At 50.3% G+C, this 27,113-nt stretch overlaps 2 protein-coding genes across 3 annotated transcripts; one reads left to right on the top strand and one right to left on the bottom strand.

Annotated features, from left to right (window-relative positions):
* The first annotated feature begins 1,184 nt into the window (after positions 1-1,184).
* On the top strand, positions 1,185-8,258 carry OTUB2 (OTU deubiquitinase, ubiquitin aldehyde binding 2). The gene is made up of 6 exons (XM_087826483.1): positions 1,185-1,193; positions 2,786-2,881; positions 4,210-4,328; positions 5,016-5,100; positions 5,616-5,810; positions 6,384-8,258. The coding sequence occupies exons 1-6, from the start codon at positions 1,185-1,187 to the stop codon at positions 6,591-6,593; spliced, it is 714 nt and encodes a 237-aa protein (XP_087682609.1). The 3' UTR covers positions 6,594-8,258.
* A 282-nt stretch (positions 8,259-8,540) lies between these two features.
* DDX24 (DEAD-box helicase 24) lies at positions 8,541-26,319 on the bottom strand. 2 transcript variants are annotated; one of them, XM_087818457.1, is made up of 10 exons: positions 26,270-26,308; positions 25,487-25,660; positions 24,271-24,990; positions 21,534-22,073; positions 20,358-20,511; positions 19,570-20,085; positions 17,240-17,315; positions 15,368-15,556; positions 14,001-14,130; positions 8,541-12,131 (listed from the first exon to the last, which is right to left on the bottom strand). In XM_087818457.1, exons 2-10 carry the CDS (start codon positions 25,560-25,562, stop codon positions 11,851-11,853), a joined length of 2,682 nt encoding a protein of 893 aa, XP_087674583.1. In that variant the 5' UTR covers positions 25,563-25,660; positions 26,270-26,308; the 3' UTR covers positions 8,541-11,850. The 2 variants fall into 2 exon arrangements, with proteins under 2 accessions (XP_087674583.1, XP_016067987.2); XM_016212501.2 differs by lacking the exon at positions 25,487-25,660 and having other exon boundaries at positions 26,270-26,319.
* Positions 26,320-27,113: the final 794 nt, after the last annotated feature.

Genomic DNA, 27,113 nt, shown 5'->3' with positions numbered 1-27,113 from the left:
CGGGATGGGGGCAGGAGTCAGTTAGGGGCCCTGTTGCAGCCTCTGGGGGCAGGGGAAGATGGTGACAGCTCAGGTTGAACCCAGGAGCAAAGACGGTGGGGGAAGAGAGGAGAGGAGAGGACTCCTGGGTCTTTGGCATGAACTCTGCTGGCCGGAGGAGCCCTTGGGGGAGCTGAGGATACCTGGGAGAGGAGGCAGGGGTGGAGTGAGAGAGCAGTTAGGGGCACAGTAATTTAGGGATGCTGGTCAGACATGCCAGTGGCTGGTAACTGTTTGAGGCCAGATCTCCAGGGAAAGGTCAGAGCAGGAGACCAGTTCTGAGGGTCCATCAGTAGGATGTTGTACAATGAGAGGGGGCCAGTGTCTGGTTCACGGTCTCTGCAAGGCCAGCCAATAACTGTGACCCAAGGCATATGAGACCCAAGTGCAGGGTCTTCCCTATGTTCTGAGCTGAACAGCAGGGAAGGGGCATTTGGATGGTGGGCTGAGTAATAGTCCCCCAAAGATGTCCACGTCCTGATCCCAGAACCTGTGCATAGGGTACCCCACATGGCAACAGGGACTTGGCAGTTGTGATGAAGTTAAGGCTTTTGAGAAGGGGAGATGCCCTGAATCCCCCAGGTGGGCCAATGATGTAATTTCAAGGGTCCTTATAAGGGGGAAGGCAGGCGGGACAGAGTGGGGCGGAGCCATGAAGGTGTCATGAGCCAAGGAAGGGATCATGAGCCAAGGAGCACCCGCAGCCCCTAGAAACCGAAAAAGGTAAGGAATGAGCTCTCCCCAGGGCCTCCAGGAAACACGAGATCATGTTAAATCCACGTTGTTTTCAGTTCCTGAGTTTGTACTAATTTGTTAGAGCAGCAATAGGAAACTAATTCAGGGCTCTAGGGCTTTCCTAAATCTTTGGCCTCCAAACATTTTTGATTACTCACCTCAGTAAAAATGTTTTGATCATCCACATATTTGTATTGTTATACATCGCACTCTAAAGTAGACATTTAAAAGGGCATTTCCTTCCAGCCCCCAAACCAGCCCACTCTGGAGAGCCCAGCACCAGGCAGGCAAAGTCAGGGCTGGAGCCCCTGGGAGCCTCTAGAAGTGACGGGGACCTTCTGGGAGGGGAGGTTGGCCCAATTCTGGCCCTGCCCTGCTGGTGGGTGAACCTGGAGGCTCTGGCCTCTACCATGAAGGAGGTGAGGGAATTAAAAGCTGGAGGCTCTGACCATACCATGAATTGTGGCTTCAGGATAGCTGGGCCTGGTTAATGAGGCTGACTCACAGCGCAGGTGGCCTTGCAGAGTAGCCTCAGAGGGAGGTTGGGCTGGCCGAGGGCTGGAGGGCTGGCATTGCCCGCTGGGACCCAGAGTGGACCCATGAGAGGCACGCCAGCACCTCAGAACCTGGCTGGAGGATGCTCACAGATGCCTTAAAGGGTATGTTGCTTGGGGGCAGGGGGTGGTTTACAGGCAGAGGCATGAGCCTAAGGCCTGACTGTTGAGGAGCCATCAGGTAGTGACAAGAAGGCACATGCAAGGGCCAGAAGGATTCTCTTCATTGAGGCTGCGAGGGTGCAGACGGGGTGGCTTTTATTCAAATTCATTCAAACAAAAATCTCATCCCCTGCTCTGTTCCAAGCCCTGGGATGGGCCCTGGGGAATCAGCCAGGTGAACAGAAGGTCTCAGAGGGTTTGGCAAGCTGTCCTGTTCCAAGGAAGGCCCACATGTGTGGTTTGGGACACTTTGATGGGTAGGGGGATCTAGGCCCCCTAGAAATGCTCCTTCTTAGTCGTAGTGCCTCTGTTCTGGATGCTGGGTACAGGAGTCGGGGCCGAAGAAGGTCATTGTCAGATAGAAGTTTGGAGTCTGTCTGGTGTGGAGACAGGGGTAACCCTAGAAGTCACTTAATGGTTCTGGTGGTGAGCTTTACAGAAACCTAGTCATCAAAAATCCAGACACATCTGTCCAGATGGAAAGGGGTTTGTAATATCAAAGGCCCTCTGTGGGAGTGGTGGTCTCGGGTCGAAGTCATTGTCTAGTGAATCATGAGGCTGAGGCTGCCCTGGAAAGGCTCTTGTGGGCAGAAGCACTCTCAAAAATGATGACAATAAAGTGATGGGAAACTGGCATTCCAGTTACAAAAATCCCAATTAGCATCAACCTTAGCTGTGAACTGTTGTACAAGAACTGTCTCCTTAGGTTGTGCACAGGTACCCGGGCCACTTATTTTAAACTACCAGTGGCTTTAACACCAATTCTTATGTTATCTTTGCACTGAAATCAGAGCTGTTCCCAGGGTGTGTTGGAGGCAGGGGTGCATCTCCCATTCGTCTGAGCCCCGAGCCTGGGCAGGAAACGGGTAAGGCAGAGGCATGGCCCACGGGGAGTTGGCTATTAGGACAGAGCCGTCTCCTGCACTTTCCCTGGCTCCAGAGCTTCCGCTGCCATCACCTGCTCCCTGCCAGATGACTTCTCAGCCCTCCTGAGGCCCGGACTCTGGGTCAAGAGGCTCATCTCTCTGGGTTGGAATTGACTAGACTCCAAGCTGGGCTGCAGTGTGAACTCTCACCAGTAGGTGGTGCATCTGGCCGGATGTTATCACCTCTGCATTTCTAGCTGGTGCTTGGTGCAGGCTGGATGTTCTGGAATTGCTGGATGACTAGAAGGAATGAATGAGACAGGATGACAGTTACTATGTCAGGCACTAGCAGTTCAGAGGTTTTGAACTTGGTGAAGGCCCATCAGTTGCTTTTGAAATTGTCATAGCCTTTGCTTCTTTGTCTTTCAGAGTGAAACATCTTTCAACCTAATATCAGAAAAATGTGACATTCTGTCAATTCTCCGGGATCATCCTGAAAACAGGATTTACCAGAGGAAAATCCAGGTGAGGTGGAGGGTAGGTTCGATGGGCTGGATTTGGGAGCAGAGGAGACCGTTCCACTGGGAAGGCAAAAAGGCTTAGCATTTGGGCCAGGTTCCTGGACAAATTAAAGGCCTCCCAGAATATTTTGATATTGGGCATTTGCCTTAGTGAGAAATCGTTTAGTTGCACACACATGCACACAAAATTTTTTTTAAGCTAAGCGCTATCCTAAATGCTTTATTTACTCATTGAAACCTCATTACAACTTGAAGCTCAATACTTTTATTATCCATACTTACAAGCTGAGGAAACTGAGGCACAGAAGTTAAATGGCAGGCCCATGGTCCTACAGCTAGTGCATGAACAAGCTGGGGTTTGGGCCAGCAGCCTAAAGGTGTGAGCTGTACCCATAACCCCTCTGGAGGGAAAGGCCACTCCAGTGGGGTTGCAAAAGGGGTGTTTGCCAGGAGGAAGCAGGGACAGCTCACAGAATAGGGGCTCCTGGGCAGCAGGCGCCTGCTTTTCTCTGCGCATTGGTGGGACTGTCTCCTGCCACCACAGGGAGCAGTTCCTGGGGCAGGAGCAAGGGCTGGGCGCACCCTGACTCTCTTGCCCCCTGGAGCACTCTGGTCCTTTCCTGCCAGCTGGTCTCAGGTGGGCCTGTCGGCACTGAGCCCCCTCATCGATGGTGACAAGGGACTCTGGAATCTAACGAAAACCATCTCTGCTGCCCCAGCTGTAGCCTCATGAGACAGCACAAGGGACTCCAGGTCACTTCAGAGGGAACTTGACATCCAGGGGCAAAAAAAGTTGGCATGGGAGGGACCATACCCTTTGAGGAGTGTTTGAAGGTCAGGCCAGACTGCTTCATGTGCCTGAGGAGGCCCTTCCAGCTGGTTCTGCAGCCTCCTGGCCACCCCCCACCCCCCGCTCACCCCCCCACAGCTATGCTGAGCCCCACACTGCCTCTGCTCACACTGCCCCCCCCCCAAGCACACCCCTCCCACTCCTCTTTTGAAGCTTGGTGTAGGTGACATTGCTTCAAGGCACCCCACCCCACCCCCAGCTTCCCCTGTCCTCCTGTCTCGATCTTCTGTCTGTCTTCCCCTGCTAGATCATAGGGTGCATGTCTGAGGGCAGGGCCAAGGCCCCACTCACCACCCAGTGCCAGGCAGGACACACTCAGCATTTTTTCACATTCGTAGGATGAATGAAAGTTGGGACACTGAAGGGGACAGCAGTCTGAGAGGAGGGAGCCGTGTTACCTGGTGGGGGGTGGGGGCCCGGCCCGGGCGGGACACGACAGGACGGGTATTGCCACAGATGTCCACATTCCCATCTCTCCACAGGAACTCAGCAAAAGGTTCACGGCAATCCGCAAGACCAAGGGGGACGGGAACTGCTTCTACCGGGCGCTGGGCTATTCGTACCTGGAATCTCTGCTGGGGAAGGGCAGGGAGATCCTCAAGTGAGTGGAGTAGGGGTGGGGGCAACCTGTGCGTACATGACTTGATTTTAAAATAATGGCTGTGTTTAACACCTGGCTGGCAGAATTCTTGAAAATTTAACACTTAGCTCGTGTGAGTGGGGACAAACCATCGCTCGGACACTACTGAGAAGAGCATCCCTGGCTGAGGGGACAGTGGGGACTAGAGCGGAAATGCACATGGGGAATGGCTGGGGGCAGAGGGAGGCTCTGAGGCTGGACTGGAGATGAGGTTGGTGAGCTAGGCAGGCGCCCTTCCTGGACACCTGTGCTAAGGGAAGAGGCTGTGGAGGAACTCGAAAGTCCCTGTGGAGAGGGGACCAGGTGCAAGGAAAGGCTAGGCATGGCCCAGGCCAGAGGTGGTGATGAACCACGGGGACAGGAAGGAGGGACAGAGCCAAGAGGCTTTTGTGTAGGAAGGGGCGGTGATTACCTCACCTTCCTTACCTGCAAAATGGGTGTAATACCCACCTCCTGGGATGGTACACAGTGAGGACAGAACAGTGTGTGGTCCACGTAGAAGTGCTTTGAAAGGCAGAGAAGTCCTTCACCTGTTAGTGACATGGACCTTCTCATTGTGTTGGGAGACAGCTGGTGAGAGGGGGATGACAGCTGACAATGACAGCAGTGCTCCCTGTATTTCCCTGTAAGCATCGTCTACCCCTTTAGGTTCAAAGAGCGTGTGCTGCAGACCCCAAATGACCTCCTGACTGCCGGATTTGAGGAGCACAAGTTCCGAAACTTCTTTAATGCTGTGAGTTCACCTGTGCACGACGCTGAGGGACCACATCCTTCCACGCTGGCCGGAGCCTTCACGGCCACGGCTCTGTGGTTGAGCCTCACTTGCTCCTCCCAGCTGGGCAAGGACTGAGGGTGGCTTCCTGCTTGTGGGGATGTGGGGGACAGGTTGCCCAAGCCCTGCCCTCCCTCTGGGAGGAGTCACCTCATTAGGGTAGCTCTCAGGCTGGAACGCTCCCCCTCCTTCCCCCCATTTCCTCTCCACCCCACCCCCCTGATCCCATTAGTGAAGGTGGGGGGGATCTCAGTTCTGAATCTCTAAATAAGAATCCCAGCCAGTGATAAAGGGAGACCCCAACTGCTGCACGCTAGACGTGACTACGGGCCATGTCACTCGTTGCTTAGCTTTGGTGCCATCTCAGATTGGTTTCGGTACCTTGACTTGAGGATTTTGAAGTGAAAATGCAGAGGAGGGGTCCCACAGGCAGAGGCACAGGTCTGGCCTGTGCCCACCTGACACTGCGGGGTCAGTTTTACAGTGTGGTGGAGCTGGTGGAGAAGGACGGCTCGGTGTCCAGCCTGCTGAAGGTGTTCAACGACCAGGGCGCCTCGGACAGCATCGTGCAGTTCCTGCGCCTGCTCACCTCCGCCTTTATCAGGAACCGCGCCGAATTCTTCCGACACTTCGTCGATGAGGAGATGGACATCAAAGACTTCTGCACTCATGTAGGTCCTCTGGTCCTGGGCTTTGGGGACTCAGCCCCAGCCCTGGGCTCTGCTCCCCTCCCTCTCTCCTTAGGAGACTTGAGCACCAGCATCCCTAAGCCAGGGGACTTGGGTGTGGCTCTGTATTTGCAATTCCAAGAGCACAGATTAGCCAGCGAGCAGCATCCCACTGGAGCTGCCTGAACTGTGTGGCTTTGGGCAAGTCACTTTCATTTCTGGGCCTCAGATTTCCCATCTAAGAAATAGGGCTTTGACTGGACTGTTGACATAATTAAGGAGTAGCCACCCCAAAGTCACATTTGCCCCAAGATGTGTTTTGTTTGTGATGTATGGTATGAACCTGAAAGAGCTGCCAACATTTAAACATTGGGCAATTTTCATATGAACATGTGGATTTCTCTGGAAGAACTGGAAGATCAGGCTCCTGTTCTTATTCCTGCGTGGCCACCATCAGCAGGAACTAAGTGGTAGACACGCTGTGACCCAGGACCACGATAGCCTGGGTTGGACTTTCATGTGTCCCCTTCTCAGCTTCCTTCCTAAACTGGGATTTTTTCATTTTGGCCTTTGCAGGAAGTGGAGCCCATGGCCATGGAGTGTGACCACATCCAGATCACGGCCCTGTCTCAGGCACTGAACATCGCCCTGCAGGTGGAGTACGTGGACGAGATGGACACAGCCCTGAACCACCACGTGTTCCCCGAGGCCGCCATCCCTTCCGTTTACCTGCTCTATAAAACATCCCACTACAACATCCTTTATGCAGCCGATAAACGTGATTAATTTTAGGCCACGAAGTGGAGCCTGTCACCTAACGGGACTGCATTCTGAATGGAACGTTACGGCTTTTCAGTTTTTTAAGCGATTTAGACTGTAATTAGAAAACAGAAAACACAGCCTTTGGGGCAGTCACTGGGAATGAGGCCAACCAGTTATGGACTGTGTGGTAACTTGGCAATATTTTTAGTATTTATTTTCAAATGCTGTTTAACTCGGGGCTAGGAAGCCAGACCCCTGGCTCTACTCCCAGTTCTCCAAGACCTTGGGCAGGTGACCTCCCCTCTCTGGGCCTGTTCCTTCATCTGGAGGTTTCTGCCAGTGTTGACATTCTGTTGTATAAAAAAGCCAGGACCCTCTGGCTTGTTTTCACTGTGGGCAGTGCCTCTCTGTAAGGGAGGAAACGCTCAAGGTCCACGGACTTACCAGTTCTAGACAAAAGAATGAACTCCAGTCCGCTGCTGGACTGGACTCTGGTGGACGGCTGGATGAAGCATTGGCCAGCTGAGGCCCACCTGAACGTGAGGGCTTCGGTGTGGTTCCAAACATTCACGATGGGAGTGTGTTCTTACTCCAACTTAAGAAGGAAAAAGGGACTTTTATGCCAAAGTCTAGAAAGGGTTCTTCAGCATGAAATTCAGGTTGTTGGGGCCCCTCTACCTCTCTCAGGGCAGGACTCTTCAGGGTTCTGCGGCCAGCCCCACTTGGACAACGGCTGTACATCCCCAGCATACCCTGGAAGAAGAATCTACTCAGCCAGGTGGAGACACTGGCACGTGCAGCCTCGGGCTCTGGCTGAGCAGAGCAGACAAGTTTTACAAGGTGGCCTTTTGTCTTCCTCCCCTTTCCTGCTTCTGCTCGCTTTATGGGCTGGCGAGAGGTTAGGTGGGAAAGAACAGGCAAGCCGAAGAAACTGGCAGTGGGGGAAGACTTCTGTTGTGGCAACTGCCTGGAGTCAGGAGCCCTGGCTGGCAGCCGCCTCATTCATCTACCTGGACATGCCTCTCAGTAACCTCGCCTTGCTGCCTCGGGACCTCCAAGAGCCCCGCTGGCTGGGGCACTGCTCCAAGCTCTCGCTCTGCGGGAGGAAACGGAGCACGCAGGGGTGTGGAACTGCCCTACGGATACTCCCTTTGTCAAAGGCCGCCTCACAGGTTCTATCCTACAGGGATTTGTTAGAACCTATTGGTGCTGTGGTGTGAGCCTGCTGACGGCCAGATGACACACGGGGGCTGGGGAGGAGACTCCTCCGAGTCCTGGTACACAAACGTCAGACTGTCCACCTGTATCATGCATCTGGCTTTGCGGAGACAGATGTCAGGGTGCTTCCACTCCAGGCAGGGACCCAGTTCCCATCTGCCGCTGGCTGGCATTTGAACCCAAGGGCTAAGTATTATGCCCCTTTTCCACAGGAATGTAAACCTGACCCTTATATCTGAACTAGATGAGTCACCCTGTTCTGGGTAGGAGTGCTGGGCCCTGTGACAGTACACTGGGGGAGTGGGGGAACATGCAACATAGTTTGTGAATATCAAATCCCCATTCCCAAAATGAAGGGTGTGAACACATGGCCGTGCTGAGGGTGGGAGGTGGTTCCTGAGCCCTCACTAGGCTCTCAAGCACAGCGTAAGTGGCACTGGCTGCCATGTCTCTGCATTCATGGTCTGTGTAGTGTTCCCTTTGGCAGACTGGCTGGAGAAATCCCTTCTGAGACCTGCGTGTGATGTGCTCCCAGGCCCGAGGGCCTGCTAGTGCTCCCCTGGGACCCTCTTTCCAGGAGAGATCCTGTCACTTTGGAATCTGAATGCCCGAGAGAGGCAGGCCAAGTTACTCTAAGGAAAAGCACCAGGGAGGAAAGGAGTGGCACAATTCCATGGAACTTGAAGTACAGGTGCTACGTGGCTTAAGATGGGGTTCTGTCCCAATAAACCCATCAAGAGTTGAAAATAAAAATTTTAAGTCAAAAATGCATTTAATACACCTAACCTACTGGACATCAGAGTTCAGCCGCCTATCTTACAAGTGCTCAGAGCACTCAGCCTACAGCTGGGCATTTATCTGAGTTTCAAGAACTGCTTTCCTCCTCACCAGAAGCAGGAGACATAGACGGGTACTTTGTAGGAGGGGATGAGAGAACAAAACAATATCCAAAACGTGCGGGCAGCAATACACTGTAGAGCATCGGTGGTTTACCCTCGAGAACTTGTAGCTGACCAGAGCCATGGCTTCCTGCTGACACCCAGGGTCACATCACAATAGAGCATTCTACCACATGGCCAGCTGGGAAAAGATTAAAGTTCAAAATTCAAAGTATGGTTTCTACTGAATGCGCACATCAGCACTATCATGAAGTCAAAAAATTGTAAATCGGGGACTGTGTGTGATCAAATCCAGTCATCTGTAGAGGTTACCCTGTCCACAGCAGCCAGTCATGCTGACTGTCACTCTTCCTGGGTAAATCACCCACCCCATGAAGCCATCTCTTTCCAGACCAAAAGCTGGAAGGAATGTTGCTTTGAGTTTGTCTTTATAATTATATATTATTTTCTTTCCAAAGAAAACTTTGTAGATCAATGAAAATATTTAGCAACAAAAAGAACAAAACTGTCCTTTTGACCTGGTTCCTATTTTAAGCACAAAGGGGTTCTGGAGGCAGCCTGGGTTTGAATCTCAACTTTGTCACTTACTAGCTATGTGACCTTGGCCAAAACATTTCATCTCTGAACCCCGATTCCTACATTGGTAAAATGGAGACAATACCCATATGTCACAGGACTACTAGTTAGTTAGACTGAGTGAAAACAACTGCACGACCTGACACGTAGCGAGTGGTCTATGAATGGGACACTCCCAACCCACCCTTCCCATAGGCAGCAGCAGGATACTGCAGGATAGGGGAACATGTCACCCTGGCAGTGGCACTGTGGCTTTCCAAACAGTGGTCTAAGAACCAAACATATTCCCACACTGAGCAGAAATGGGGGCGGGGGCTGTGAGTGGCTGCCCAGGGACAGTAGGTCCTATGGGATGTGGGCCAGGCCCTATAACTTCCCTGGGCAGTTGGTGAAAACATTTCCTAGCATTAAAATGGTTTCCATAACTACTCTGTCCTGCCTTCTTAGTACTTGGTACCCGTAGGGCTTCTATATGAGTGGATTTGGGCGGGGAGGGGGGGCGCACTCCTTGTTCAGTGGAAGATCCAGATACTCGGGAAGTCCTGCCCTCAGGCTGGAGTCATCAAAAGAAACCACGGGCCTCACCAAAACTTCACCTCAGCAGGTCAGAGAGCAAAAGTGTCTGGGAGGCCGGCCTCATCTTTTTAAAACCTACCCCCTTAACATGTTACCCCACAAAAAAAAAGAATTCGCGATTAGAGGGTCAGGGCAGGATGTCAGTGTACATTTGGTGGATCTTTTAGGCCTCTGACAAGTCGCCCCGGGCTCTCATGGCTCAGGTGCTAAGGGACCTTGAGCCTTCCTAAATCTCCATGTATCATTTGGAAAATGGAGTCCCCCTGCCATCCTGACAGCTGTCACTCAGGAGCTACCTCACACACTAGGACTGTGTTCTGCATTCTCTCTGGTGACTTGGGGAAACATTCTTTGGCAACACTGCTGCTTCTGAAGACCAAAGCACTTTTTTTTTTTAAATATATCTTTAATGATTTCAGAGAGAGGAAGGGAGAGGGAGAGAGAGAAACATCACTGATGAGAGTCATCATTGATTGGTTGCCTCCTGCACACCCCTGACCCAGGATTGAGCCCACATCCCAGGCATATGCCCCGGCTGGGAATTGAACCACGAGCTCCTGGATCCTAGGTCAATGCTCAACTGCTGAGCCATGCCCAGCCAGGCCAAAGCACTTTAACTTGCTCTGGGCCTACAAGGAAATTCCCAGGGTTCCAAACTGAGCTATGCTCCTGGCTGCTGTGTGATCCCGAGCAAGTCTTGAACATTGTCAGCTTTCTCAGCTACAGAAAAGATACTAAGACTTATGTCTCAGGAACCTGAGGGAGATGAAGTGATCAGGTAGCTAACAGAGCCTAACGGTGCCTGGTGCTTGGTCAACAACGATACCTGAATCTGAGTTTAGACCAACTATCCTGCTGCAGTTAGCCAAAGGGGCTGAGGGAATACTGCTGCCATCCTACCAACCTTGCCATCCATGAGGCTGAGAGAAATCTGTTTAGAGGCCCAGACTTAGCTGTACAGAAACTGGTGCTTGTCCTACGACTGTGGCAACTGTGGTTACTCATCCACACCGACCCAGAGAAAGCCGGGTGGCACCAGGAGGTCACTGGTTCCCTCAGCACATTTACACACCACCCCTGGCTGCAAGAGGCAATAAAGCAGCCTCTGATCTCAGAAGCTCAGCAAAGACCATAGGAGTGTGGCAAGTACTGTGCCAGGGTACGTGTGGGTGCCCTGGGAGCCCACAGCAGGAAGCCTTCACCCCCGGGGCTCAGGGATGACAGAAGAGAAGCAGGGCTCAAGGATGGGAAAAGCAATCAGGCTGAGGAAAAAGCTGATGCAAAGGCTCAGGACAAGAGAAGGGGCACATGGGACCACGGGAAGCAACGAGCTCTGTCACAAAAGAGGGCGGAGAGAAGAGGCCAGAGAAACAGGGCCAGGTCCTGAGCGCCTCACCTACCAGATTCACAAGCTACTATTGGCTTTCCCACACGTGGCTCTGATGTTAAGGAAGCCTGTGTTCTCCTGGAACCTGAGGACAACCACCTCCTCCCTGCCCACCCCTCATGGTGGCTCAGACAGAACAACAGCTGTGAGCAAGCAGTAGAGAGCCTGGAGCAAAGGATTCTGCTGTGGGGAAAAGCAGAAACATATGCTGAGGACCCAGGCAGAACTGATTTTACAGTGACCTGCAAAACTCTGACGTCCTGCTCCACTCACACTGCCAAGTGGGTAAGACACCCCGACGTGCACCCTGCAACCAGACGACTAGGACAGAGTCCCCATATTCTGGCTAAAAACACAGGATGACATGCTGGTTCTAATGCTTTTAATTTAGGAAACCAAGATGAACACATGAGCCTGTAAACACTGAAATACAGAAACACAGAAGCTGCTGCACAGAATCCTTCCTCTCAAACAGCGCAAATCTGCAGAGGTCCCTCACTCGATGGGGTGGTGTGGGGGAGAGAGGTTTCTGCAACCAGGTAAACAGTGCAGTGAAATTAAAGGTGGGAGTTTCCCCATATAAGCAGAGAACATGGACACAATGTGTGGTCAGCAGCACACTTCCTTAGGGCAGTGAATTTGCACTCGTACTTGGCTGTGGCTCTTTCGGCTGCTGCTCTTTTGTTTTTGGCTTTGGCTTCTTCTTCTGTTTGGACAGGCAGCTCAAAGCAGACTCACCATTTCTTGGAGGCGGCATGAGCGCAGGCGGCTTGCCAGACTGAGTGGGATACTTGGTTTTCAGGTCACCTTTAAACAATGGCTGGGAGAGCAAATGGCGCAGCTCCTTCTTCAGGACCTTCATCTGCTTTTGTCTCCGACGCTCTTCTTGCTGGTCAGCTCTTCCTCCTTGAAACACAATAGGAAAGGGTCATATTTACTAGAAGACCGTTCTCCTGATGGATGACACTCATGATGAAATGTTCTGGGCCCGGCCGGGCATGGCTCAGCGGTTAAGCGTCGGCCTAGGATCCAGGTGATCAGGGTTCAATTCCCAGTCAGGGCACATGCCCGGTTGCAGGCTTGACCAATGACTCTCTCCTCATTGATGTTTCTGTCTCTCTCTCTCCCTCTCCTTCCCTCTCTCTGAAATCAATAAAGATATATTTAAAAAAAAAAAAAGAAAATGTTCTGGAACTCTTGGAGAGGCAGGACTCAAGAGTTCTCTGCAGAAGCTGGTCTTGACTAACTTCTAATACAGCTTACGAGGAATACTCAGGGCCACTCTGTCCTTTACTTCTCACCACAACCCTCTAAGACAGGAATTATCTTCATTTTAGTCCAGGAAACTCAGAGGTCACTTACCAAAGGTCAGAGAGCTGTCAAACTGAGATTAGAACCCAAGTCTCTGGACTTGAATGTTTTCTTCCTCTGCCCCACCCACTTGCAGCCTGGGGTTTGACAACTCAACAGCTACAAACCTCTCAGGAGACAGGAAACACCATCTATGCAGCCCAGCTCCCCTGCACCTCCCACCAGTACTGTGACTGCCCCTGCAGAGGCAGGCACAGCCAAAGGGCTCCATGCCAGCCCATCCTCGGGAACAGAAGCCAGAGCCTTGTGCATCTACAGCCCAGGCCCCAAGCACAAGCAACCAGGAGGACTAGCTCACTGTCATCAAGCTGTGGTTTGGTTTCTGGCTTCCATGCTGAGCACAAAGTAGTATGTCTGCCTCTGAATCTGTTACCAACATCCCAGCTGAGCTGCTCATTTGTAGCCTGGAAAGAGCACTGGACCAAACTCTGGTGTTGTCAGCTCTAGATGAGGTTCTACCACTTAGACTCGGGAGCTTTCCCAGAGCAGGTACCACACAGATGTATCCCTGAATCTTTAGCCTCGGGCCCAGGTTCAGAGTGGGGGCTCAGGAAACGCCTGGTGGCGGAACTGTTTTCCTGCACAAATTGCTTCTCTTCTGCGGGCCCCTAGTTCCCCTATGTAAAAGGATAATTATTCCTGCTATTTAGGTCATGAACCATGGAAAAGATCAGGTGAGATGATGACCAAAGTGCTTCGTTAACTTGGAAGACAGGTGTAGTAGTAATAACAATCATCAGTAACTTGAAATGTATAAAATACTTTCCACTTGCCAGTCACTGTTATAAGCACTTGAAAATTTTTTAATTTACTATTTTTTTTGGAGGAAGGGGGGTGAGAGAGGGAGGGAGGTAAACACAGATTTGTTATTTCACTTATCTACACATTCACTGATTGCTTCTTATATGTGCCCTGACCAGGGATCAAACCCACAACCTTGGTGTATCTGGACGACACTCTACCCAACTGGCCTACCTGGCCAGGGCTGTTGTAAGCACTTTAAATCCATTAAGTCAAGCCATCTTTGCAACAACCCCATGAGGTAGGTTCCTTATAACCTGCATTTTATAAATGAGGACAGCCTAGGCACAGGGAGATTAAGAAACTGGACCTGGTAACATAGCCCTTAGGGAATGGACCAGCACTCAAACATGGGCAGTGTGGCCACAAAGCCTGCTCCCGAAGTCACTACCTCCCCTCCACATGTGGGTAGCAGCTGAAGGCTCTAGACAAACAAGAGAGACGGAACAAAGGCCAAGGGCTTCCGGCTCATTTGGGACTAGGGCCTGTCACAAAGAAGGGAAAGGATCCATGGTAGTGGGGAGGTTCCAACAAGACAAAAGCTGAAGGGAAAACAAAACAAGTTGAATGTGCCCTTGCTCACGTCCCACCCAGCCCACTTACCCTTATACATCTCCTCGTCCAGCTCAATCTCCAGGGCAGCTGCTGCCTGCTCAATCCAAGAGTTATGCAGACACGCCTGGAAGTTCCGATACTCGGCCTTCTCAATCTGCCGAGCTAACTGGATTCGCTCCTGAGGGACAGGAACAGAAAGTGTTCATCGGACAAAGGGTTCAGGCCTCTGGGAAACAAAGTCTATTTAAGTTTGTTTTAAAAACCCTCTTGAGATCAGTGGTTCCTGATAAAAAGGCACAGAGCAATAGTTACACAAGTGCATACAGGAAATCACAAGAGCCGGTGAACCAAAACCTGAAAGCCAGCCTCAGTGGGACTGCCAGTCTACAGGTGTCCAAAGAACTCTTTCCCAGGCACCACAGCTGGCTTCCACGCCTGAGCTGAGACCCTGAAACATCCCAACAGCCTGGAGTTAGGGCCTAGCTCTCATTCACAGGGATAACAAACCCACAGAACTGCCTACCCCCTTTCACTCTCCCTCTCGTGGGTGCTGGGAACAGACTGCAGTGACAGGATACACCTAGACAAGGGAGAGATCTTGCAATGTGAGGGAAAGGAGCCGCGAAGAGCCAGGGTGGCTCCTAATCCTCCTTACAAAAGGTTATCCTCTGTACCTCCACCTCTCCATCTGCAGCTTCCACCACATTCCCCATATGGCTGACATGCCTTTTGAGCCAGAGGAGCCAACAGTCCTTGAACTGTCCCATGCCTGGCTCCCTCAATTCCTGGAATCTCATCTCCTCTTCACCAATTCCTCTCTCTGCCTTCAGGGGACTCCGAGGAAACCTCATCTCCTACCAATTTGACCGTCTGTCCCCTGGTCCCACAGTACTTCACTTGTCCTAACTTTAGCATGGTCTTGGCCTGCTCGCAGGCCAATGGCCCTGCACGGAGCATACACTCGCTTTGCTATGGGATGCCCTCTCCTCACAGAAAGCAGTATCCACTCAGCGAATGCCTGTTAAGTTAGAATAAAACCCCAAAGGTAGGAATCATTGGCATCTGCTTCAGGGCTGTGACAAAGCTTGAGTATCTGCCTCAGCAAGACACACTGCCTCCCTTCCCTACAACCATCCCAGGGGATGTGCAGGCAGCAGGGCTCCCTGCTCTGTCCAGAGGAGGTGGGGAGGCTTTAGGGGCACACAGTGAAGAAAGGGTTCAAGGAGAAAACTCCTCACTTTTGGCCACTCACTTCCTTCCTTATGCCAGGTACAGCACCCCATTCCTTTTTTTTATGAACCTCCTGTTTAGGTCTTGGTAGAACCATTACTTGGTCTCCAAGGGCTATACTTTCAAGGCAAAGGAGCAGCACGGTTCCTCCCTTCATTAGCACTGGGCTTTCAACTTCTTTTTACCTTGACCGTGTCCATGTACTTTGTCTCCACAGGGAACAATGGGATGTCCTCATCTTTCTTGAGGGTTTTGTAAATCTTTTTAAAGTTGATCACGTCCTCAGGCCCAATCAGCATCAGGCTGAGACCTTCATTGGTGGCACGCGCAGTTCGACCACTTCGGTGGACATAAATCTCCGAGGTGCGAGGAACCTGCCAAGGGAGGAACTGGGAGGTCAACATATGGCCACCACCAAACACTGCTCCCCCCCTCAGGGACAGCAACCCAATGCTGGACCCTCATCCCTCTCAGCCAGGCAGCCAGAACCTCTCCAGCACCGTGGACTGATTCAGCCCTCCTCCCCCAGGCCCCCATTCAAACTGTCCCCAGGTTTACTGCCCATTCACTGTTCAGGATCTGCCCTCCTGTGCCCCTGCCCTGGTTCAGGCCCTCAGACTACTCAAGTGGAAATGCCAGTCACTCCTTATTTGTTTTCTAGTCCTCCCCACTCTCCCTGACTCAGGCCCAAACTGCCAACGTCATATTGAGTCAAGACCCTAACCATTATACTCCCTCTAAAAACTCCACTCGTTCTTCATGAACTCTGCATGGATGACTGATGACAGTAATCATAGCCAACATTTATTGGTGATTACAACGTGCCAGGCAATTCCAAGCCCTCTGCATGTATTATCCCATTTATTCCTCATAAATGGATGCTTTTAAGATTATCCATATTCTAGAACAGGAAAACTGAAACACACAGATATTAAGCAATTCCTCCTAGGTTATCCAACTAAGTGATGAAGCCAGGGTTCGAACTGAAGCAGTCCAGCTCCTAAACCCTGGGCTAAGCTGTCTCTAATCCAATATATATTGGATATATTATCCACAGATAACATGGCATGGTGCTGAACACCCTCTCCCCCCTATTCCCATGGGACACACCATTAACCAATATCAGTCTTTTCCAGTGAGCCCAGATAATGCTCAACATCTTTTCCAATGCAGTGCTCTAAGCACCACTATGAAGCCTACTCCTCCCACCACTCTATGCTGATATTCACTAGGGATGTACACTAGGGGTATATGCTAATATTAATGTCGGTATCAATAGCCGCTAACATTTATTAAGTGCTTACAATGTGCTACTGGTTTTCTAAGCTCTTCACATGTAATAACAACTTACTTTACCCTAATAAGAACTTAAGAATGAGATACTATAACTGCCGCTTAACAAATGAGAAAACCGCAATACAGAGAGTAAACAACTTGTTCAAGGTTATACAGCTGGGATTTAAGCTCAGGTAGGTTTTAACTACCACACTTTTCTACTCCTCTAGAGCAAAGTAATCCCTTTATATGCTAAACTGATTATCCCCATTTCATGGGAGAAACTAAGACTTTAACCTGCCAATACCATGTAGCCTGCCCAAGTAAAACAGAGCGTGGCTCTTTGATATCAGGCAATGCCAAGAGTTTGAGAATAAATTTCACCAGCATTCCAAAAGTGATAGCAGCTGGTTGGTCACTAGATGCCAGTGGTATCTCTGCTGCATGAGGCCTTGGGACCAACAATTCCTCCTCCCTCCCCTTCCTCCCCTCTCCCAACCTTTGCTTTAAAAATTCCCCATTTGGCCCAGCCAGACGTGGCTCAGCGGCTAAGCGTCGACCTAGGATCCAGGTGATCGGGGTTCGATTCCCGGTCAGAGCACATGTCCGGGTTGCGGGCTGCAGCCAATCAATGACTCCCTCATCATTGATATTTCTCTCTCTCTCTCTCTCTCTCTCCCCCTCTCCTTTCCTCTCTCTGAAATCAATAAAGATATATTAAAAAAAAAAAAAATTCCCCATTTGATGCTGGGAGAGGTCTACAAATTCCCTGATGCCCCTACCTGGTAATGGATGACATGCTGCACTTTAGGAATATCCAGGCCCCGAGCTGCCACATCTGTTGCCAGGAGAACACAACTGTGGTAAAAAAAAGAAAGCTCATTAATAATACCTAATAACGACCACTAATCAAATTCTTACCACCTGCTGAACACTCTAAACACCATAACCCTTACACTCTATGAGATAATACTATGTACATATCTCCCTTTTAGATTCAGAAACTTAGGTTCAGAGAGATTAACTCCCCAAGGTACATACAAGGCCATAATCGATAAGCCACAGTCGGCAATACTAAAGAACACCTCAAGTGAATTAAGTGAAGCCACACGAATCCCAGGTTGGTGACTTCATCTCCTATCACCCTCCCCCTTTCTTCCCAAACATGCCAAACATGCCCTTGCCTTCACGCCTTTGCACTTGCTACACCTAAGGTCATAAAAGGTCTTCTATTCACATTTCCTTACTTCCATTCTCTGCTCAAACCTCACCTTAGCAGAGAAGCCTCCCTGGCCACACACACACAGTCTGCACAACTCCCCATACAACTTCACTAGTTAGCACTCAGTACCACCTAACAAACTACAGTGGCACCTTGGTTTTCGAATGTGATCCATTCCGGAAGACCCTTTGAGTTCTGAAATGTTCGAAAACCGAGGGATCCACAGCCGACAGCTAGGCCTCAGGATTTTGCCCTCAGCGGGAGCTGTGGGGCACACTGGACTTCCAAGGAGTGTTCGAAAACCGAAGCATTTACCTCTGGGTTTACAGCGTTCGTAACTTGAAATGTCCTTCAATGGAGACTTCGAAAACCAAGGTACCATTGCACATATTTTTCAATGTATTATTTCCCTCCACTGGAGTGTAAACTCCATGGGACTTTGCACTAGCCCCTGGTTCATAGTGAGCACTTGATAATATGTGTGGGGTGGTGTTTCTTTATGTACAGTTCCAGGAAAGTCAAAAGCACCTGAGATCTGTCTTAGAAACAAGGTTCTGGGCCATTCAGGGTCCAACCTCCCTGTATCTGGGGCAGGGGTGGGGAATACGTGGGAAACTACAGCCTGTAGAACATGAAACCACTGCTCTAAGGTCGGCAAACTGTCTATAAAGGGCCAGACAGCAAATTATTTTTGGCTTTGTGGGTATTAATCTCTGTTGAAACTACTCAACTCTGCTATTACATGCAAAAGCAGGCAGATAATACATGAATAAGCCTTGCTGTGTTTCAATAAAAACTTACTAACGAGAATAGGCAGTGAGCTCTGGCCAGTAGCTCTGTTGGTTAAGAGCACTGTGCTGATACACCAAGGTTGCGGGTCCAATCCCTGGTCAGGGCACGTAAAATAATCAACCAATGAATGCATAAGTGGAACAAATTGGTATTTCTCTCTCTCTTAAAAAAATCAATTAAAAAACAAAAACAAAACAGGCAATGAGCCAGATTTGGCCCTGATCCAGTAAATCAGTAACTCTACCTACCAACATTCGAAGGGAGGTAAACCAAACACTTGTTCTAGAAACTAATCACCCTGGAACCTAACCAAAAACACTGTGGGCAAGTGCTAGCTTGGAGTCAGGCTCAGCTTCCCAGCCTCTCAGCCTGACGTGTGGAACCTGCCGCCTGAGCATCGGCCTGACTCAGAAGCAGGTGGACAATGGGGACAGCTCCAGCTCCGGGGTCTAACAGGCTTGTCTGAGGCCCAGCTCTGCCAGGCTGAGAAATCTTGGGCAAGCTGATTAGGTTTTCTAAATCTTACTTTTTTCCACCTATAAAATGAGAATAACCATGCTAAATGATAGTAAAGCTAACATTTAGCAAGTATATATTACATGACAGGCACTGTTCTAAGTACTTTATATGCCCAAATTCACTTAATCTTCTTCACAGCCCTCTGAGGTGGCTTCTGAGAAAACTGAAAAAGAGAAGTAATTTGACCAGCCAGAAGTGGCACAGACAGGATTTGATCTCGGGCAGTCTGGTTCCAGCCTGTGCTCTTAACCATCAATCTATTCTGCTTCTCGAAAATGTTAGAAGTGTATGAATGCAGTAATGTCTCTAAAATGCCAACATAGTACTTAATCTACTGTTAAGTGTTTAATAATGGCAGGTACTGTTGTCACCACTGCTCATTATTAAGGAAGTTCCTGTTGGGCCTTACCAGCAACCAAATATGCAAGATGGCGGCGAGCCTGCCTCAAGCTGTGCAAAACAAGGACACCATCTACTGATAAGGTCCCATGACAGAAGGTAGCTTCCCCCCATCTCCCCACCATCCTGGCACCTTGACCCAGTGGCTAGAGGCTGGGCCCCGGGACGGGCCTGACTTACTCTTCCAGGCGAGCAAACTGCTCCAAGTTTCTGAGCCTCTGCTTCTGGTGCATGCAGGCATGGAGGGTCAGTGGCATGATGTCTAAGACTTTGAGGAGACCAGAGAGGCGCTTGATGCAGGAGATACTGTTGGCAAACACTAAGGTGCGGCCTGGATACTGCATCAGGAAGTAGTATAGATACAAGTCTTTCTCATCATTCTCACAATGGATCTTGGTCTCTGTCAGGGTCTCCACGGTGGCCTCATTTCTTGTGAGGTCAATGACCTTGGGCTTGCCCCTCATGCCAATCTTCTGCATGAGGAGGTCAAGTTTGGCAGTTTTGTCAATTTTCTTGGTGTGCTTCTTGTGAAGGATTCGAGCAGGAGCTTGATGTACCAGCGTCAATGTGGCAGAAAAAACAAGTGTCTGTCTCTTTGGGTTGTATTGGGAGTCACTGAGCATCTCTAGCAGCTGTGAGAGCTCGGCAAAGTGGCCTTTCTCAACCATTCGGTCAGCCTCATCAATCACCAGGCACCTATAGATCCAGACAGCCCCATATAAGCTGGTTAATAGCAGATAAGAGGACACATCAAGAGCACTCTACCACCACCCACCCTCAACACACACACAGCCACCATCACGAGGGCCTCAACTAATCTCCCTCATGCATGCTTGGTGCTCTAAAGGCCAAGGTCTGGCTGGCACCACATCATGACACGTTGTAACAGGCAGAAGGCACTGCACACACCATGTCACCTCAGGCCCTCAGAACAGGGGGTGGAAGGGAAGGGGGCTACTGTGTCTCACCTGAGCTGCCGAAGGTTGCTCAAATGAGGGTGCTTTTCTTTAACTAGCTCCCACAGCCGGCCTGGAGTGGCGACCACAATCTCGGGCTGGCGATTCAGCATCCTCTGCTGCTTCTGCGCAGACATTCCACCAACCAAAATAGCAGTTCTAATTCCTATGGTAACAAACATAAGGGACACTGTTAGTCAGTCTGGCTGCTTCCCTTCCAAGCTGACGCAGGCACCCCTGGATTAGAGGCAGCCAGTTACCAGCATAGCACCCCTCTCCAGGGAGTGCTAAAAGAGCCAGCATGGCCTGACTGCTGGTGCCACATCTAGAGGGCTTACCAAGTATCCTAGGATCTGGGCCTTGCCTACATCCCCAGACTCCTTTCTTTCTATGCCCTCCTCTCCAACCAAAACAGAAGGGATACATGTGAACCCAGGAATGCTCACAACCAAAGCTCCAGAAAAACTAAGCAGAGGTGCACCACATGCTGGGAATAATGTTACTTGCAGCTGTGATACACCTCCCCCAGGAAGCCCTGCCCACTCCCCTCAATTAGAATTCATCTGAATCTCCTCCAATGCCTGGTGTTCTTCTCACCTCCTTCCTGGAAGACTTCTCAAGGTACTGAGTGTGAAAGACACACACAGAATCATGCAGGCAAAGCACTTAGCAAAGTACCTTGCACACAGTAAGAGCTTGTAAGTAACTGCTGCTTTTACCACTGTGCAGTTCCCAAAAGGAAGTCCACGAGAGAATTAAGTTCTAATGCCCTAAGGCAGAGGATGGCAAAGTTTTTCCTAAAGGGTCAATCGTAAACATTTTTGGCTTTGTGGGCTAAGTGGTCTCTGTCACATCTACTAACTCTACTCCACTCTGCCTAGGTGGTGCAAAAGCCAGTATGTAAACAAATGGGTGTGGCTACACTTTAGTTTCAAAAACAGGTAGTTTGCCAAACCCTGTCCTAAGCATCCGTTGTATCCAACATATTAATTTCCTGTACAACTAGAATGCCATTAGCTATGTGTGATTCTTAGCACAACTGAGAAAGTGTCACTCAATTTCCTATAGAGCTTAATTCTCTGGTAGATAAGGTTTCCCTGGAGGGCAATAGGCACAGCTCACTCACCTTTCCACCCCACCACCTAGGATCCTCTCAGGAAATCCTTAATAAATAGAACTAGACCTCACCTGTAAACTTGACCACAGCATCAATGTGTTGTTTGACCTGGACGGCTAGCTCTCGAGTGGGAGTCAGAACCAGCCCAAGCAGAGGACGCTTTGGATGTGATTTACAGGGGATGGTTTCACCACCCAGCTCTTGTTTTAGCTTTGCAGTCTGCTCTTCATCAAGCTCTTCCTCTTTGCCTTCATCCTGTTTGGGGACAGGCTTCTCCCCAACCAGACAAGATGGTCCTTCACCAGCATCATCATCACAGAAGGACAGCGCCTGGTCTGAGATGGCAGCTCCAGTCTTGGCTCCTGCCTTGCTGAGTGGTGCTCCAGCCGTCGTTCGAGCCTCACTGGGCAGTGCTTCGCCCTCAATTCCAACCTCATCAGACAAGGGTCCTGACTCAGTTCCAGCCTTGCTGGGTGACCCACTCTCAGCTCCAGTCTCAGTCTCACCAGGTGGCGCTGCTGTGTTGCTTAGAGCTGGGGTAGGCTTCTTCTCCTGCCACTGCAGCACTGAGTGGATCATTGGAATGGCAAAGGCAAGAGTTTTCCCACTTCCTTAGAAGTAAAACAAACAAAAACAGTATGAATCAACAGATGCACATGCTTTTGTCTGGGGTTCTTTCTTTTACACAGAGTAAGGAACCCTTGAAATAGCAAGTGCCACTCTGACCAACCCAAAACCCCTCACCCTGCATAAGTTCCCTTACAGCACACACACCCATAATTGGGAGCCTGCAGAAAATCTGGCAAAGTGGCACTGAAACCTGAGGTCACCAATGATGATCTACAGACAAATGTCCAAGCAATGAAACCCTAAAGAGATGGGCAAGTTGTACGTGTGTGTGTTTTGTTGTTGTTGCGATGGAATAACACATTGTGGGGGTAAGAAATGGAAATCTGCACAGTACTTTCCCAAGACCTTTCTTTTGCAGGAAAGGAGGAAATAAAATAAAAAAAATTCTTAGTTTTTGAGAAAACTTTAAATCAGCATATTTTTGTTTATGCTTGAACATTTCCCTCCTGGCCTCTGAATGTACAAGGAGTCTCCAAACTCCTACCATCTGGGTGGTAAAAACAAACAAAACAAAACACCTCAAGCTGAGAATTTAAAGTAGTTTCAAAGTTACAAAGCCTAAGCAGAAGCAAATAAATGAGCTCTGGAAGAAGAAACTTTTGTCACAGGCCTCAAAGAACTCTCACAAATAATTTTCAGAGGAAAATGAGCAGCTCTCAGTATTAAAAAGCCCACAAGGAAACGAGGTGCTATAAGCAGGAATCAGAAGAACAAAAGAGCAAAAACTTCGGGTAAGAAAAACAGCACTTTCCATCAGAAACAATGAAAGCTAGAAGACAGTGTAACAATATTTGTATTTGAAGACCTGAAAAAGTAACTGACAATCTAGAACTCTATACTCAGCAAAAACTTATTTCTAAAAAATGCAAGATAGCCTGGCTGGGCATGGCTCAGCGGTTGAGCGTCGACCTAGGATCCAGGCGATCAGGGTTCGATTCCCAGTCAGGGCACATGCCCGGGTTGTGGCCAGATCAATGACTCTCTCATCATTGATGTTTCTATCTCTCTCTCCCTCTCCTGTCCTCTCTCTGAAATCAATAAAGATATATTTAAAAAAAAAAAAAAAAGAATTTAAAAAAAAAAAGACAAGATAAAGACATTTGTAGTCATACAAAAGCTGAAACAGCTCAGCTGGGCGTGGCTCAGCGGCTGAGCATCAACCTAGAATCCAGGAGATCGCAGTTCAATTCCCAGTCAGTGCACATGCCTGGGGTTATGGGCTCGATCCCCAGCAGGAGGCGTGCAGGAGGCAGCAGATCAATGACTCTCATCATTGATGTTTCTCTCTCTTCTCCTCCCTGTCTCTGAAGTCAATAAAGATTTATATATTTTTTTAAATTAGAAGAGAAAAAAAAAAAAGGTTGAAACAATTTATCATCACTAGACCTGAGCTATAAAAATTATTAAAGGAAGTCTTTCATGTAGAAGAAAATCTGGATCAACAAAAAGGAATGAAGAGCACCAGAAATAGTAACATGAGTAAACATAAAAGATGTCCTTTTTCTTTTTTTAAAAAATGTATCTTTATTGATTTCAGAGAGAGGAAAAGAGAGGGAGAGAGAGAAACATCGATGATGAGAGAGATGTCATTGATCGGCTACCTCCTGCATGCCACCCACTGGGGATCAAGCCTGCAACTCAGGCATGTGCCCTGACCAGGAATCAAACCCTGATCGCCTGGATCCTAGGCTGACGCTAAACAGCTGAGCCACGCCCGGCCGGGCAATGTCGTTTTTCTTAAACTTCTCTTAAAAATAACTGACCATTTAAAACAAAAATAACAAAAATGTATTTTGAGATTTCTAACACATCTAAAGTATAAAACGAAAAGCACAAAGGAGAGAAAAAATGGGAATATCAGAGGATGCCTGGGGATGAAAAGGAGGGAGACATTTACGTTTAACCGACACAGCAAAAGAAATAGGTACTGCTGTTATCTCCATTTAAAATAGGGGAAAAAAGGGCCTATACTGCTCAGAGAGAGAGATAAAGTGACTTGCCTAGGGTACTGATCAGAAACTGGCAGATTTCAACCAGAACTGGCTGCCTTTACATATTTAACGTTGCTTTCGTGGTTATGTTCCCAACATCTCCCTCCCTCTCAGTCATCCAGCCTCTTAGCAGCCACAGGCTCGATCCGGAAGCAATCTTGCCTTGGGCAGATAAGGGTGCCCTTACCTGTCTCAGCTGCCCCAAGGATGTCCAGTTTATCACGGATGGCAGGTGCCAAGGTCAGAGCTTGGATTGGTGTGGGTGCAGAGAAGCCTAGAAAACTGAGAGCACGGAGAACTGGCTTGGGTACAAACAGATCCTTCCAAGCTGATACATCTGCCTTCTGGTCATGCACTTCCGGCATCCATGTCTTTGCTTTTTTGGGCACCTTTGGAGTAGTTCCCTGGGAAGGCTCCGATTTTTTTTTCCCTTTCTTTTTCTTCCTTTTAAGAACAGTCAGGGCCGGTGTTCCTGATGCCATCTCCCCTACCTCTGGATCAGGACAAACTGTGCCATCTCCCTGGGGCTCTGGCTCAGCATCTTTGACTTCAAACTCTTTCTGAGCACTGGTTCTTTCAGTTTCCACATCTTTGCTCTTCTTCAACTTCATCTTTTTCTTTGAAGAGCTACACTCTCCTTCCTCCTCTCCTTCTGAAACAGCCTGGGCCTTTCTCTTCTTGGGCTCCTCCTTTGAGAAGAGACTGGAGGGATTCTTGGCAGGGGAGACTAACCGGTAATCTGTCAGTTCCTCAAAGCATACCAGGTCATCCATCTGTCCATCTGCAAATACGTTTGGGTCGATCTTCACCTGCTTCCATTTTCCCACAACCTTGATTCCCTTCCTCTGAAATCTGCCACAGCTCGGTGACTTTGGCCTTGATTTTGTCCCCTTCGACTTCATGGTTGCTGAAAAGGAGAGAGAAACGCTTCATTACATTGGCAACTGAGAAGCGTAGGATTCTGAGACAACAAATGTTTTCTAAGCAGCCTATCGAATGTCAGGCCCTGCAAAGAAGTGAAGATTCCAAGATGGCTCTAACACTGATGCTCCCGGCTAGAGAAGATCAAAGGAAGAAATACACCCACAAAGCAGGCGGCTTGGCCTGGAACAGGGGGGACACAGAAGACCGAGCCGAGATACATGAGCTAGACTGGGTTTGGAGTCCAGATCCAATAGTTACTGTTTGTGTGCCTTTAGAGCCCTGCTTAATCCTCTCTGAACCTCACTGTTCTCATCTTTTTAAAACGAGCAAGGGCCTAATAATATCTAAGTCACCAAATGTTTGATACAAAGCTCGCCCACCTGCCACACCCAAGCCACTTTGAAGGCAGAGTAAAAATGTGGGGTTGGGGGGGGGCCAGCTTTATTAAAAGCGAACAGAGCTTCCTTCTCAAGTCTTACCTCGAGAGGGCAAATAAATGGCTGTTCCACCACACTGGCCTTTGCCAAATAGCTTAAAACCATCCAGCTTTTTCATTCCATGTGAAGTGACTTAAAAGCCATTTAAGCACAAGTAGTTTGAGTGGAACTCGATCCATGTCGCCCCTTTTCGGGAAGGCTAAGAAAACTGGCATCCTGTAGAAAAGACAAAGGTGAACTCTGGTTCAAAGCCGGGCCACCACTCGCCAGCTCCGAGTCTGTGCTGGACATACGGATGATCTCGGTGAGCCTCACTTTCTTCGTCTGTAAAAGGGGGGGGTGGGGGGGGTGAGGTGGCTCTTTGTTTCATTGGATCCGCCCGCGAGTACAAAGACGGTGACGCAGGTCAAAAACCGCTTGGCCTGCCGCCTCGCGAGGTGCGCACACCCGCACGCGGCAAGGCTCGCCCACCGCACCCGCTCGCCAGGATCGCAGACAACCCGAGTTCAACGGCCAGAGGCGCGGGCGATGCCGCGCACACGGGGGCGCGCCCCGCGGCCTGCGGAGAAAGCCGGGCCCCTCCTCGCGGCGCCCGGCCCCCTGATGGGCGTTCGCACCTCGTCTCCCGCCCGAACCAGCGCACCAAGCGACGCAGCCGAGGCCTCCGGGCCTTGACGCCCCCAGGATGGGCCCCGGAGCGCGGTCGGCAGGCTGCGTGGCTGGGCCGGCGGCCGCCCTCCCTGCACCCGGGAGTCGTGGCCTGGAGAGGCCCGCGATGGGCGCCCCGTTGCCCGCCCCCAGCTCCCCTCCAGCTCCCTCACGCACCGTGTGGAGACGCCGCCGCGGCTCCCTCAGACACCAGCGGGCCAACCACCTCAGGAGACGCCACGGGAAAGCTGCAGTGCCTACCGCAGTTCCGGGGCGGAGCTTACACACGCACGTGGGCGCTCTACGCAGGAAGTCCCGCCCTCAGGCTAGACGCCGCCACTTGATTCGCTGCCGCGCGGCAGGGCGCTTCCGCGATGGGGGAGTGCGCGGCGCGGAGGGAGCTCGGACCCGGCTGTGAGGGCGGCGCTCCTCCCGCAACGTAGAGGCGAGCGGAGGTCGCGGTCCTCTAGCAGGCGCGAGGACGCGGGGTGGGTTGCGGTCCGCTTTTAGTGCACGGGGCTGGCTACGTGTTGAGGGCTTACTGTGTGTTCGGAGCTTTGCAAACAGTTTCGCAATTAATTTGCAGCCCAGCTAGCCTGCTGTTGGAGGTACTGTTTTCCGCAGTTTTTTCATGCCACGCCCATTGCCCACTGATGGTGAGGGCAGGTCGGCCTGATTCTAAAGCCCAGGCTTTAACCGCCAAGCTAAGCTGGCTCCTTTGTTACAGGCAGAGAAATCAGCTTCATAGCCTGGTGATCTTGGCAAGTCCGAAAGGGCAGTGGGGGAAATCACCAAGCTTAGGTCAAGGGAGGCTCTCTACCCGCTTGGAGCCACCGCGAGACAGGACTTAACTCATTTATTGGGAGGACTTGCCAGTGTGTCCCCAAGAGTCTGGGTGGCATAGAGCCTGTGTCCAAGTGGTGCCTGAAAAGGTGATGACAGGACTAGAACTGTCCCTCACGGCAGAGGAGGAAGGAAGGGCTGTGTGTCCGTCCCCCCGGGGCAGGACAGAGGTTCCTGT

Source organism: Miniopterus natalensis, chromosome 1, assembly GCF_054644295.1.
Source record: "Miniopterus natalensis isolate mMinNat1 chromosome 1, mMinNat1.hap1, whole genome shotgun sequence".
Lineage (NCBI taxonomy): Eukaryota > Metazoa > Chordata > Mammalia > Chiroptera > Miniopteridae > Miniopterus > Miniopterus natalensis.
The sequence above is the reverse complement of the archived record's forward strand: the minus strand, read 5'-3'. Positions and strand labels throughout refer to the sequence as shown.